The 14,323-nt window shown below is 34.0% G+C and overlaps 1 protein-coding gene across 1 annotated transcript; it reads left to right on the forward strand.

The window, feature by feature from the left end:
* The first annotated feature begins 806 nt into the window (after positions 1-806).
* On the forward strand, positions 807-12,593 carry LOC128156428 (uncharacterized). The gene is made up of 12 exons (XM_052818578.1): positions 807-1,344; positions 1,657-2,595; positions 2,859-3,007; positions 3,669-3,816; positions 5,396-5,495; positions 5,604-5,699; positions 5,820-5,957; positions 6,260-6,433; positions 6,982-7,099; positions 9,976-10,242; positions 10,618-11,346; positions 11,861-12,593. Exons 2-12 carry the CDS (start codon positions 1,661-1,663, stop codon positions 12,118-12,120), a joined length of 3,114 nt encoding a protein of 1,037 aa, XP_052674538.1. The 5' UTR covers positions 807-1,344; positions 1,657-1,660; the 3' UTR covers positions 12,121-12,593.
* The last annotated feature ends 1,730 nt before the right edge of the window (positions 12,594-14,323 follow it).

Genomic DNA, 14,323 nt, shown 5'->3' on the forward strand with positions numbered 1-14,323 from the left:
TAGCAAAAATGAGAGTAAGGTGGTGGACACGCTTTGGTGGATCAAAGTCAGGGGAAGTTTGCATCAAAATATATGCTTGCAATGAAATAATATTGAATGATTACATAAACAGTATATATAATAATTAGGAACTTACCTGAATTACACATAGAAGTTAAGATTTGACAAAGGTTGAATAAATGAAATAAGGCAATTCGTTTCTTGAGTGAGCGATTTTAGTTTTAATGGATAGAGGCTAGCGAAGCGCGACCTCTTGCGAAAGAATTGAATAGAACTTTTCAGAACGGGGTAACCAAGAACACGGTTTGACTTTAGTAATTAACGTCTTGGCGAAAAGTGTAGGACGGGTTCATATTGCATTGATGGGACATCTTTGGTTAATACAAAAAAGTTAAAAAATAAAATGGAAAAATTTGATGTGATTTTAATTTTGATCGGGATAATTTATTTTTCAGAGCGGGGTGCGCAGGAACGCGGTTTGACTATTTTACACAATTTGGCGGAAAGTGTAGAGCGAGATATTTTGAAAATGACAACAATTTTGGTTTTATAAAAAAAATGCAAATAAATATGCATACACTAGCGGTTTCTTTTTTTTTAAATTTCAAACATTTCAATACTACGACAGATTGGTAGTAAACTTTATAGAGATCGCAGAGGCTCTCGAGGAAAATGCAAAATCCCGCTTCAAAAGGCGACATCAGAAAATACATTGTGTTATCAAACGGGGAAGTTAAATTTGGAGGGGGGGGGGGGGTACTCTCCCCAATATTCTTTTCAAAACAGTCTTTTATCTGAACTTCACATTTTGGACAGGGATAAAAATATTGGTGAAATTTGACCTTAACAACAAAATTTAGACATATGACGTCCTAAATACCCACTCACTGGTTAAAAAAAATCATTGTAATCATTTTCCACTCAGCTGCAACAAAAAGAATTAAGGCCATGTTCATGTATACATGTATATCATCTAATGCAGTTTAAATTTTTCATCCCTTTTCTAAGTATCCAGCTATGCAGTGTGTTTTTTTTTTAATTTCAATCTTAAAGAATAGGTTAATAAAACTAAATGTATAAAGAAAAAATTCAGACACAATATATACGAAAAAAGATGATTCAACATTATTGCACTACGTCATTCATTTGTTAAGTGTTTTAATTCCCGCGCTCGCGCGGGTTTTCATCTAGTGGTACATAATTTAAACGGTGGGGAAATACTTCGACCTACAAAGGTAGTAAACACTTTTGTAAACAGTGATAGGCTATAAATAACCAGCGGCTACTTTCGTTTTGTTGGACATTATAAAGGAATACACAGAAGGGTGTATCCACCGATTACAGGTAAAGTCTAACAATATTAATATGATGGATAAACACAATAAATTAATTACGTATATTGTGATATAGTATGATAGTGTATAAAAATGAAAATTGAATTACAATCAGTAATAGTTATAGGTCTGATCGACGTGGTCATTTAAATATTTACTAACTCAGTATCTATGGAAGTATTTAACTCGATTATATAAAGGTTAGTACATTCAAACTGCAGTGAAATATATTGCGCATTATTTCTTTAAAGAATGAACTTGATTTGAAATAGCTTCGTTTGATATCTCTTCAAATTTTGTTTCACTTTCCGTTTGATTTCAGAGAAATGGCTAGCGGTAACTTAGTGATAATAAGCAGTGATGAAGAAGATGATGATAGCCAAAGTTCTAGTGTAACAACAGGAAGTCAAAGCTCCACTATAACAGCAGAAACACAACAGTACGCCAGGAGGGACAATGAAAAGCCGATAGTGTACAAACATGAGAAAACAAAAGTACAAGAAACAATATATAGAATCGTCATTAAAAATGAACCAGAAGATGTTCATTACACCGATGAAAAAGTTATCAATTGTAGAACAAAGATCAAATTCCTGTTGCTGAAAAGTTTTTCTGATGGTTTAAAGGATTCCAGACTGGTCATCAAAAGCAATGAAGAATCCAAGACAATCACGCTTCGTGGCCCATCAAAAATCGTCCTAGAAAGTAGTGCTTTGTTCTTGGAACGTTTGACCTCTGTTTGTGTTTCTTGGCAACCAATTAGTGAACGTAAGTATGCTATCTTTCAACGACAGGGCTGCATAGAAGAGTTTAATACAAGAACAAAAGATACATATATGGACAGAACATTCCATTTATATCTTGAAGAAGTCGAATTTTCGATAGATCAAAAGTTACATTGTGCGGCATTCTCCGACGAAGACGCCAAGAAAGCACTCCAGAAAGCTTTGGCCTTTTTCAAGAAGGAGGAAATTCCGTTTTCGGACCATCACATGGAATTATTTTCTAGTAGGACATGGAGCAACATCACCCATGGCCTCCAGGGTTCGCTGATGGTTGCTATAGAGATCGTTCATTCGCAAACGGTGGTGGAGGTAGAGGGACTCGATAAACACGTGACAGTAGCCGCCAACAAAGTCAGAGAGGTGGTCAATGACCACAAACCCTTTCTGAAGCAGACGATAGAAGGTGCTAAAGGGAGGTTATTCGGGAAAAGTGATTCTCTGCAAATGGAGCTCAAAAGGCTAAAAGAGGAAGCATTGTGAGTAATTATAATGTTTGTGTAATATATATAACTCACACACACTAAACGAAAAACAAAACACAAAATGTGACTATTACCAGGGTTTTTTTTCAACTCCAGTTAACTTAAAAAAAGACTTGAATTTTAAAATTGCCCAGATCTTTTTGGAAGTAATGCCAAAAAAATAGTTTGCAAGAAACCAGTCAAATTTAAATAACATATACTATAATATCTAAAGTGAAAATACAATACAATTGTTTATTGACTGTTCTAAACTAAAGAGACAACGATGGAACATTGGAAGTGGAGCAGAGCGGGGAAACCATAACAATCAGGTTTCTGGAGTATGGCTCTCTTGGTAATCGTATTAAAGATGTCATAGGCCAGGTGAAAGAAATGAAACTGATCGCCAGTGACGTCAGCAAAAACGGTAAGATTGACCACAGCAAAAATCAAAGAAAAACTATTGAAAAAAATTAAATTTTACTATCTGAATTTGATACAAATATTCTAAATTAAAGAGTTACACTTTCACTATGCTATTAACATTTTTTTTTCATTTCAATAGTTTAATATCCTTTCACAGAAAATGAAGTAAACATATACATGTTTATGTACACACTAATTTAATCTTCCTTATTGGCTCAAAATGTGACTTCAACGCACATGCATCTGAGTTAAAAATCTTTTTATTGTAAGATAATTTCCTTAATCATCGTAACAGATGAGAAAACTATCTTACTTTTAAAAAAATATGATTAACCTGCCAAAACGGTGTAAAGAAGATAATACAATAAAAGTCAGATCAACTTAACTTATTGTTGCTTTAAGTTGCATACATTAGTTTTGATGACATCGACATTTTTTGCACAGTTTTTATACATGGAAGTCCTATAGATATAAAATACCGGTAGATATAGAATGGAGAAATCTAATTTTACTAGCGGTAAAATTTTCACTCTCTGTTCAAAGTTTCAGAAATAAATGCGTTTGCCAATAGGAAAAAAATTTTGCTACATGGAATTCATTTTTTTTTATTAAAAAAAAGATAATTAAACTTTAAATCAAATTGATATACTCCTTGTCCTCAGCTGGTGAACAAGAAGTCATTGCAAGGTGCTTAAATACCGAAAAAGGAAAACGTGAACTTCGAACTTTGGAAGAGAAACACAGAGTAACCATTGACGTCATTCCTTGTAAAGAGATAAAGGTCAAGGTCATAGAGGACGTGTCCACAAGGTAACTTTCTGTCCAAGTTTGTTATCTATTTAATAATCTTATGTCATATTTCATCAGTGTATTTGCTAGCTGCAATAATGTAGCCCTCTCCGATTTTTTATATCTGATGTTTACTGGAGAGCACGGGCCCTGGAAGTTATTGTAAATATGATGCATGTGCATGTATAAAAAAGTAAGGGTAGGACACTCTTTTTGGGGCGAAATCGGATTTGACGAAGTATGGGCGTTCCTCAAACGAAATTTCGCGATAAATCGTTCAAGTATACTTTACTTACGACATATGTATACATTCGTTCCGCTCTAATGCTGTTACGTCGAAGAAAAAGGTGTTTTTATACATCCAAGTGCCTAAGAATTTTGCAAGACTGGTTTACATCCGGTTTAATCGCAGTGAATCGAAAGATAAGTTCTGATTGGTCAATAATAAAATAAATCTGCTCGTCAATAAGGTGGCGAAACTGATAACAATTTATGGTGAGTATGTATCAGATGTTTGAAAGGAGTTATGTATATAGATACTGGGTAGTTTGGCCTTTCAACAATGAAATGCGAGAATAATGAAGATGATTGACAAATATCGATAAGAAATTAAAGAATTTATTTCATTATTGACCAATCAGAACTTACCTTTCAATTTACCTTTCGATTCACTGCGATTAAACCGGATGTAAAGAAGTCTAAACCCGATTTCGCCCCAAAAAGAGTGTCCTACCCTTACTTTTTTATACATGCACATGCAATATATTTACAATAACTTCCAGGACCCGTGCTGGAGAGGGCTACAATTCCACAGGATCTCCGTAATGGTGCAAAATTAATTTTTTAATGCGGCTGACTTCGGTCTTAAAAGATCGATTTTATATTTGACTTCTTTTAGATAAAATGATTTTTTAATTCAGGTTGAACAAATTAACCGTATATAAATCAAAACCAGATAAAACACATCAGCATGTTTACCAGTCGTCTTTTTCAGCAGCCATGACAGTTCTCGCGTGATTTTATGGGATGTACGCTTGGAGTTTTGATGGGCTTGATAATGTGAATGTCAGTGTAAATAATCGATCTTACCTCGTTATATAACTAAAACACCATTTAAGGAAATGGTATATAATGGAAAATTCATATTTACCGCGTTAATTATGTTTAAAATAGGGGAATTCCTATATTCAGTTCAAGATCCGCTCCTGAATTCTCATTGGCTGTCCCAAAATAAAACCGGTCAAGTAAACATGGCGGACAAATTCAACTTTCGTTGTTGACATACACGAAAAATAACCGATATATGCCAAATATGGACTATACTTGATATTTTTGGATTAATTTATGCCATAGACATCTACAACGTTAGAGTTCAGGTAAGAAATGCAAATGTTATTGTCATCTATAAACGATTTGAGACGAAATCGTTGCGGGAGTGAATCACTCCCGCACTTGCACCATTACGGAGATTCTATGGAGTTGTAGCCCTCTCCCCCCCCAAAAAAAAAATCGGGAGAGGGCTACATTATTGCAGCTATGTATTTGCTAGCATATGTCGTTTGATGCTAATTCAGCTTAAGTTCTCTACTTTTACTTTCAGTTCTTCAAAGTCTGACGTACAACAGGAACCGGATGTCGAGCCGCTGGTCGTCGGTCACACTGAGTTAATTGTAAAGAAAGGGAGTGTGGTCAAGGAACGGGTTAGTGTTACAAGAATAGTCTCATGACCTTGACATTTAACCTACAAATTTTGTTGATAGATTGCTAGCGCTCTAAATGTATGGATGATTTTCTTGCTCCAATTTCAGGCTTCAACCCTCGTGAATGTTCTTCCAAAGTCTTCATTGTGGAAAAAAGCAAAGCTTCCTCGTTCGTTTTCATCTGCTTCAAGACAAATAAAAGAGGTAATTCTCTGGTAGTCTTATTTTGTTTGTTCTGTGAAATAAAATAATTAAACAAACAAAAAAATTAACAATATTCTGAGTGACTAACAAATGAAAAAATACCATTTCTTCTTCTTATAGGAATTTGAAGGAAAGTATGATGATGAAGAAACAGTGGTCGTGACTGGAAAATCAGGTCACCTGCCCAGTACCTGTCAGTTTGTGTGTAATATTGTGCTCAATGATTTGGACAGAGGGAGGGAGAGGAACAAGGAACAGGTGTGAAGATTTGAAACCCCCCCCCCCCCCCCCCCCGCCAAAAATTAGAGACTTGCATATATTATATTTTGTTTGACTCAATCGAAACAAAAACCTCACATCTGTTTAGGAAAACACAAATACATTGTTATCTCCATAGAAACCAAATTTAATGGAATTTTGTTGATTATTGATATTTCTATCCAACATTTTTTTCCATGAAAAGGTTTTGTTCTCTGTACATTATGTAAATTTCTTTTTTGCTGGACAACCACTAGTTGTACATATATCATAGTGATGATATTGTACTCATTTATTTTAAGGAATTGCGGGAAGCAATCAGGGCATGCCTGGTTCATTGTGAATCCATGCGACAGCCAAGTATTGCTTTCCCACCAGTAGGAACTGGGAAAATCCTAAAGTTCCCCGATATTTTAGTGGCCAGAGTTATGCTGGAGGAGTGTATCGCCTGGTCCAAGAAGACAAACACTCTAAAGGTAAATGTTATTGTGAGTGACGCGGAGTCAATCATAATTCAAAGACTGTAGCAAAACATTTTAAGTGTTAAAAAAATTATACTTGTATATATTATTATAATTTGAAGACTTATGCATTTACATTAAGCGTTATATATGTTATATATGTACATGTACAAGCGATCATTGCATGGGGTCGCCGCGCCACCTCCTGGCATCGATTTCCGGTCTTGAAAGCGTCCTGCGCTTGTAACATTGATTTGTTTTATTTTCCAACGCAATACTTAATCATAAAGAAAAAAAAAGATACTAAATTATTGTTAACACCAGTACTTGAGATAGAAGAAGTAATAAATTCTTATACGGGAATTTAATTTTCATCAACATGATTATTTCATGCAGTTCGTGATTAAAAAAAAAAAATAAGAGGTTGCTGGATGTTTCGACCGATCGATACACTGGTTAGAACTGAATCGTTTAGATTTCAGCTCTGTCCGTTTCTAAACCTATAAATTACAATCCGATGCAAAATACTCATTGGATGTAAATTTTTCTTTTTAACATTACAGAAAATCTTATTCGTGATCTACGACAAAGACGAATTTCAGGCGTTTGACAGGGAATTGAATCGTCATCGCGAGACTTTGTCGAAGGGGGCGGGATTTCGTAGAATGTTCACAATGTTTCGTAAGTTTTTTTTCTTAATTGAAGCTTGTATTAACAAACACATTAATTTTTATTTTCATTAAGCTTTGTTAGGAAATCATTTAAAATTCATTAAACAATTCAGAAAGTAAATAAAAAAGATTAATAATTATATATAATATGTACAAAGAGATGTAAAACAGAAGACAAACAGTTAGACCTATTGCTGTTAAATTATAAATCGAAAATAATTTTATTTTATTTAGTGGCTTTTGATGACATATACTAGTACTAGTACTGTAAATCTGATATTATAAATTCAGCTGCTTTGGCCGTATAACCGGACGTTTATATGAATTTGACCGACACATATATCCTACATGTGTGTACATGCACGACAAGTGTTCTTATCCTCTTACATAGACATCATTAAAATACATCTATTAAGAACTCTTTAAACTTAATTTAATGAATATCAATTAATCTTAAATTTTACACATAATTTCACATGGTGAATTTCAATGATTATAGTTCAATACACATTGCAACAAGAACAAGTTCTCAAATCAGCAGAAAAATTACTTATTTATATTGTAATATTGTATTTTATCTAAATTAATAAAAAAAAAATGATGAAAAGAAGTAATAGTCAAATACCCAAAACATTAACTCAGAAAATAAGAACAAAAGCCCCAAGGCGGATTCGAACTCATGACCTGCGGTTCACAAACCAAATATGATAACCACTGAGCTAGTACATCTTGTACAAATGACCTATTGAATACTTCCAATTTACATTTAGGAATATCATAAATGACTTTAGTTACGGGTATTGTATTTTGAAATGTTTTCTTGTCTACTAGGAACAAGTAGACATAAAGGTACGACGCCTGTGTAAATTTTAACATGGCTACCATTTTTGCTTCGTAGCGTTGCTTTTTAAAGATTCCCAGCCTGTTTTGAAACAATGTGATTCTCTAGGGGCTAGATTTTCTTTCTTTTGGTGAATTGATTTGAAACTTGGTGTGCAGCTTTATAATGAGAAACTTTAGATCAAGTTTGAGTTTTATCACGACTGACTAATAACTGATGAACTTTTGATATGTTCGCTTTTTGGTACTTATCGGATTCGTCCTGTTTCTCAAGATCTTGTCTCATGTAGACATGTATATAGTACATATTAGTCTGAAAATTCTGCATCACATATTGATTATAGTAGGATATTTATATTTTACAATGCCAAATAAATTATATTGAATAAAATGGTTTTTAAAAAATTACATTTTTACAGATTTAGGTAAGGGACTATATTTTGTCGCGGAAGGTATTCAAGAAGGAAATGAACAATTTTCATAACTCACTAGTTTTAGAGTACTGTTACTTTAGATTCCTAATTTTAAGCGCAGACCAGATTTCTAGATAGTTTGTGTATTACGATATATTCATGATATTCTGAAAAACATATTTAGACAATATTTTGATATTTCTATCAATATATTTTGGCATATTTAGCTTAAATTTCATAAATGTTAAGAAAAAAATGAATAACAATTTTGGCCTAAAAATAGCTTTTTTCATGCTATATCTCAATTTTTTGAAATGTGACCCCTACTTACTTTACTTTTAAATGGGACATTTAATGTATGTCTATTTGTATGCAAAGTTTTGGAAAGATGACGTTACTATCATTTGTTTTATTTGCGTTATAATTTTATTACTCCAAAATTTTGTAACATCTGGTGTTGTGTTCATTGTGTACTGGCCTTTGAAGCCATTACTAAAGCAAGAATTTTGAAATTTGACTTAGATTTTACTTTTATAGTCATTACATGTGTTCAACTTCATACTGTATTAAAATCATACATGTAACTAAATAATTGTTCTACTATTAATATTTGTTTGAGTTCTTCAAATTACCAATTTCTATGTCAAATTTTAGCAAAAACAGGAAAATTATCATTTCTGTTTGAGGCCCTATATTTCCAAAAAATGGCATGTGACATAGGTCACAAATAAAATAAATGAACATTTTAGGTCCCCATCTTTATACATGTATCCAAGTGGTTTTCAGATGATTGACATTACTATTATTTCAGGAGCCAACCTCCTTTTAAAAAGACAAATCTTAAAATTGGGGGTACCGATAGGGCATATGCAATGCTTATCGGTACTCTTAGAATGCTAGTTTATCATATACAATGTAATTATGCGAAAAATATAATTACGTCAGTTGCCTGTGCTTTTAAGGCTATTATAAAAATTATTTTTCTCAAGATATATTTAAAATCCAGTAGAATTTTCTAAAAATCACACAGGAATTATATTTCCTATAGGATGAAAGTATTTCCGACAGGAATTTAAAAGATTTTCCATCGGATTTTGAAATCGTATTGGAGTTTGTTAAAATTCTATAGAAATTTAAATTCGTATAGAATGTTTGTCTCTTATTTCTGTAGGAAATTCTAAAAGATCCCAAAGGAAAATAACAAAAGTGATCATACACTCTTGAAGCAAAGGTCTATCTTATGACATTCTTGAATTTTTGAAACCTGTACCTTAGACGAGTACAAAAATGCCACTGGCATGGTGACAGTGTTGTTATTTTTATACATCAAAACTGATGAATGTTATTATTTTCAAATATTTTTAAGATTATAAACTGAGGATAGACATGTAAATCTTGGTTTTAACTCGCAATAACTTTTGACCCAAAAAAATTCAATAAATGTTTGGATGTAGGTTTGTATCTCAAAAAACTCTACTCTATGTCACTTGAAATTTGAGACTTAGGACTACGTTGATCAAAAGAAATCAAAAATACACATTTAAAAAAAATCCAAATCCATATTCAGATTATTGGCTGGGGACCAGATCCTTACCCACTGTGTGTACTAGTATTGTTTTTGTACTACACATAGGTTCTGTTCCACGCCTCACAAAACCCACAGAACCTGAACCCAGCTGTGTGAAGTTGGAAGTCGCATATGCATCAGATCTGCTGATCTATGGAGAGAGCAATGAGGTTCTCAAAGACTCTCACAGGAGAATATCCAAAGAACTGGAGGAATTGTTTCTTGGCAAAGAAATAATTGAGCTCAGCAGAGTAGGACAGTTAACCGACAGAGAAAAGAACGAGATTTATGAGGCAACAAAGCAGATGAGTGTGATACTCAAAATGAACAATGGTAACTGTTTGAAATATTGTAAACCAGCTTGTGAGAAAATTTCGCAAGCTTCGCGATAAATCTTCTAGTGTAGTTTTAATTTGTTGAATTAGTATAGAAAGGCTATGTCGCGAAAGAAATTGCTGCAAATTAAACACATTTATCACCGGTAAATCATGCAATGGATAAGGAGTGCATTTTACGAAGATATTTCGATTTCGTTATGTTTCTGGAAATTGTGGCCCTTTTAATTTGAATATATAGAATTTTGTTGTTGTTAGATATGTGCATATTTGCACGAAGTTTTGATGTGATGATTTTTCAGGAGTTATGCTCCATCATTCAATTTTTTTCATGGGTTGTTTTAGTTTGCTCACTTTTTCTGAATTTTGGTAGATCACTGTGTGATAATGGGTCACAAAGATGACGTCCAATCTCTAGCAAACAAAATACGAACCATGCTGCTGAGCAGTATGTCGGAGACATCGCACGGGTCCCAGAGAAGCGGAAGGCGGTGGATGGGGCCTCGATCTCGAAAAGGAACGGAAGACTACTGGAAGGAGGTACTGCGCAACAGCACAACCCCTCTATACTGGCGAGAATTCCGCGGGGGACATGAGATTCAGCACTTCCTGCAAACGGAAGAGAACCATTGCCGGGTGAACCCGGTGGATAAAGAGACATTTAAAGCCATCAGCGAGTTGGTGGAGCAAACGTGGACAGGAGACATGGTGGGAAAAGGAGCAGACGCCAGACACTTGTCTCACCAGCGAATCAGAATCAAGAAAATCGAGAGAGTCGAAAGCATAGAACTGTTCTCACACTACTCCAACGAGAGGGACGGAATAATACGGAAAATGTTAAGGAGTGGTTTGACCAGTTATCCTCGGTTGGATACCATAACAACAAAAGGAGGCTTGTTGACTACTTTGAAAATGCCGAAGCTTTTGAACACCAGTCTTTATCTGGACGTCAATGAGCATTATGCTTTTCACGGTACTAAGTCGTCCTATGTAGAAAACATCGTCAGGAAAGGGATAGATCCACGCAAGGCAACAGAGAGGCTGCTGTTCGGACAGGGGATCTATTGTGCCGAGAGCTCTACGAAGGCTGACCAATACACAGGTATCGTATTTTAACAAACGAATATAGTACCATTTTATCTGATAAAAATCTGATGAAATTAAGATTCAATATGCAACTCGATTTTCATTACTGTGCACATTTTTCGGATATGTATTCCTGTGTATTATTTAGTCTAGCAATATTGATCATATAGGCAGTAAATGGTTAATAAAGTTTGCACTGTAACAAACTTAGTCATTCATTCATTTAGCTTGACTACAACTTTCAGACTATTTGCAATTTCGAAGGCATTGAGCTAAATCACAAATATTGGTGTGTTTCTTAGATACTTACTAGTACTTTAATACTAAGTTTGAGTTTTGCATATATTGTCAATATTTAGAGAGTAGATTCATGTTCATTTGAATTTGAAAAATATTCATTAAAGTTATTCAAATCTGTTTTCAATCTCATGACGACAAAACCTTTGCCATGGAGTACTTTATTAAGCCCGTTTCTTGATCGGGAATATCTTTGCACCGACGATACATATACATGTATTTATATTTTGCAGACGACAAATCCAAACGCGAGAACACAGACTTAAAGATTCTGTTGGTGCGGTTGTTGATTGGAAATCCGTTTGTCTCAGGGCAGAGTAAAAACTACAAACACCCGCCATGTTCCACCTGCAAAACCACGGACTGTATCAATGCCGAACACGTTAATTACGACTCCATCATCGTCGAAGGTACATGGATGTTCCGAGAGTTTGTTGTGTATGACTCCAACCATTGCTATCCGGAATATATAATCACATACGATAGGGTTTAACTACCAGATACTTAAATGTGATTCCTATGTAACTTAGAATAAAATAATATTACGTTCAATGGTTTCTTGTTCAGTAGATTCTTCCTTGCCTGTGCCGTAGAAATGTTCCTACATTTCATGTCCGGTGTTGTAATGAATACAACATGCACGTTAAAAAGGTGCTTCATACCATATAACATTTTTTTTACTGTGTTCTTCAAAACGCGACTTAAAGTCCTCAGATATATTATTAATTTATCCTGTTAACTAGTTAATGTTCCCGCCATTCTTTGGAATGTAAAATTAATGTAATGTGTGTAATGTTTGTTTTTTAGTTTTTTTTTCAATGTGATGATTTGTATTGAATTACTGAAAAATATTGTGCATAAAAATTGTAAAAATATGTCATTGTACAAAATATATCAATTAAAGACAGTTCATTATACGTGTACATGCACGGGCAATTAAATAGTCTGGTTACTACATGTAGAGTACATTTTAATAATGCAATAGGTAATTGACAGGTTGATAATTTATTAATGTTGTACTTTGACGTTGCCATCCACTGCAGTAAATAAATGCATTAAATGATGATACTTCACTATCTTGTACCGTCATTATTCGTCATGTCAATCATTCTGTAGAGCATTATGACTTCAGTAAACATCTATTTTAATCAATGTTTACGTTAACAATTCAGTTAGTAATTTTAGGGCTACACATAATGCTATACATGACTTGCTCTTACAATGTAGAAGGACAACGAGATGGTTGAAGAGTTCTGATTCAAAAATTCGATCATTTTATTCTATGTTGTACATTCATTATGCCAAAAATTAATGTATTTGTTACATGGCAAATATACTAATTTACTCAACAAATCAAGAAAATGATAAATGGTATATATTTCTCAATGTTGTTAATGTAAGATGACGTGTTCAGTTATTACATTAATTTTTGCAGCAAGGCATTATTTGTGATTTACGGCGAGCTCTTTGTCAATTTTTTCATTACAGAAGTTTTTGTTGTGTGATGATGATGGTTATATCAACCAATGCATTAAGACAATAAATTTTTACATGTACCAATATGTTTTGTCTGTGTTTGTCGGCGACTGAGTTAACTCCGGAAGTCCGACATTTAGTGAGTAATTTATCTCCATTTATGGCAACTTTACTGTAAACGCAATACATTTGGCTGTGTATTCTATTTAGTTCTTCTGGCGGAGTGCGGCTTCCGCTAGACCAAGTATATCGCTAAATGTTATGCATATGTTTAAGAATAGTCACATTCAGGAATAAGCTAATTCAAATCCAAGCCAACTTGTTCTTAAAATAACTTCCGCCAAATATCGTACATAATACGTTTAATCACAGTACTTAGAATTATTTTAACAGGAGCTTGGACTTTGGGTAGTTGTGTCAAACAGCAATGTGACGTGGCCCTGTCTATTTCATTGCTGGCCACTCGGCCATAGCTCATTAAAATCAACAAGATTTGTCTGGCCTTTTGAGCGAAGACAACGCAATCGGTGTATTTCACTTGTTTTGACATAAGAAATAGATACATGTAGTTGTGTACTACCGAAAGTCCAAAGTCTTGGTAAAATGGTTCTATTATATGTACATGTAGAAACTATCGACTGTCATACGAAAATTGATATTGGCGAGATCAGTGTGGTGCGGATTTCCTTTGCATTAATTGGCTTAATGATCCAACAGTAAATTAATCCAATCATTGCCATGAACATGCCGGCTGTTGGCAATCAAACGGGAAATATTGCATTAACAAGAGCTGGTAGTACTGAACATAAGTGTTTTCAGTAATGAATAACTATTCATGTATCCTCACATTTCCTCAAAGAACTATTTTTATATATGCGCATTCCATGATGGTGGGGTGCAGTGATTCTTATATATGTAACTCCGCATCGATGAAAATTCATTGCCTGTTGCCTGGACCATATATCGATGATATGATACGGAAGGTGCATTATGTAGACTAGATTAAAAAGAATAAAATTAGATCTAAGATCAAATAAAACATTTTGATAGTCCAGACAACAGTGTTAATTAAACAACCGACACTTTAAAAAATGTTATTTAAAAAAAAAATAGACAAATTACAATATAACCACTTGGCAATGCGTGAAGGATATTAAGAGAGGAGCAGGAAACGAGAATGGAAAAGTTTCTTTAAAAAGACCACTTTAGAAATCCGGTAA

The sequence above is a fragment of the Crassostrea angulata genome, chromosome 7 (genome assembly GCF_025612915.1).
Source record: "Crassostrea angulata isolate pt1a10 chromosome 7, ASM2561291v2, whole genome shotgun sequence".
Lineage (NCBI taxonomy): Eukaryota > Metazoa > Mollusca > Bivalvia > Ostreida > Ostreidae > Magallana > Magallana angulata.

Bases quoted from the DNA above. Each gene is read 5' to 3' on its own strand.
- LOC128156428 (XM_052818578.1), top strand. From the start codon at position 1,661: ATGGCTAGCGGTAACTTAGTGATAATAAGCAGTGATGAAGAAGATGAT. The intron at 2,596-2,858 runs GTGAGTAATTAT...TCTAAACTAAAG, and splicing joins AGGCTAAAAGAGGAAGCATT to AGACAACGATGGAACATTGG. The intron at 11,347-11,860 runs GTATCGTATTTT...TATATTTTGCAG, and splicing joins GAAGGCTGACCAATACACAG to ACGACAAATCCAAACGCGAG.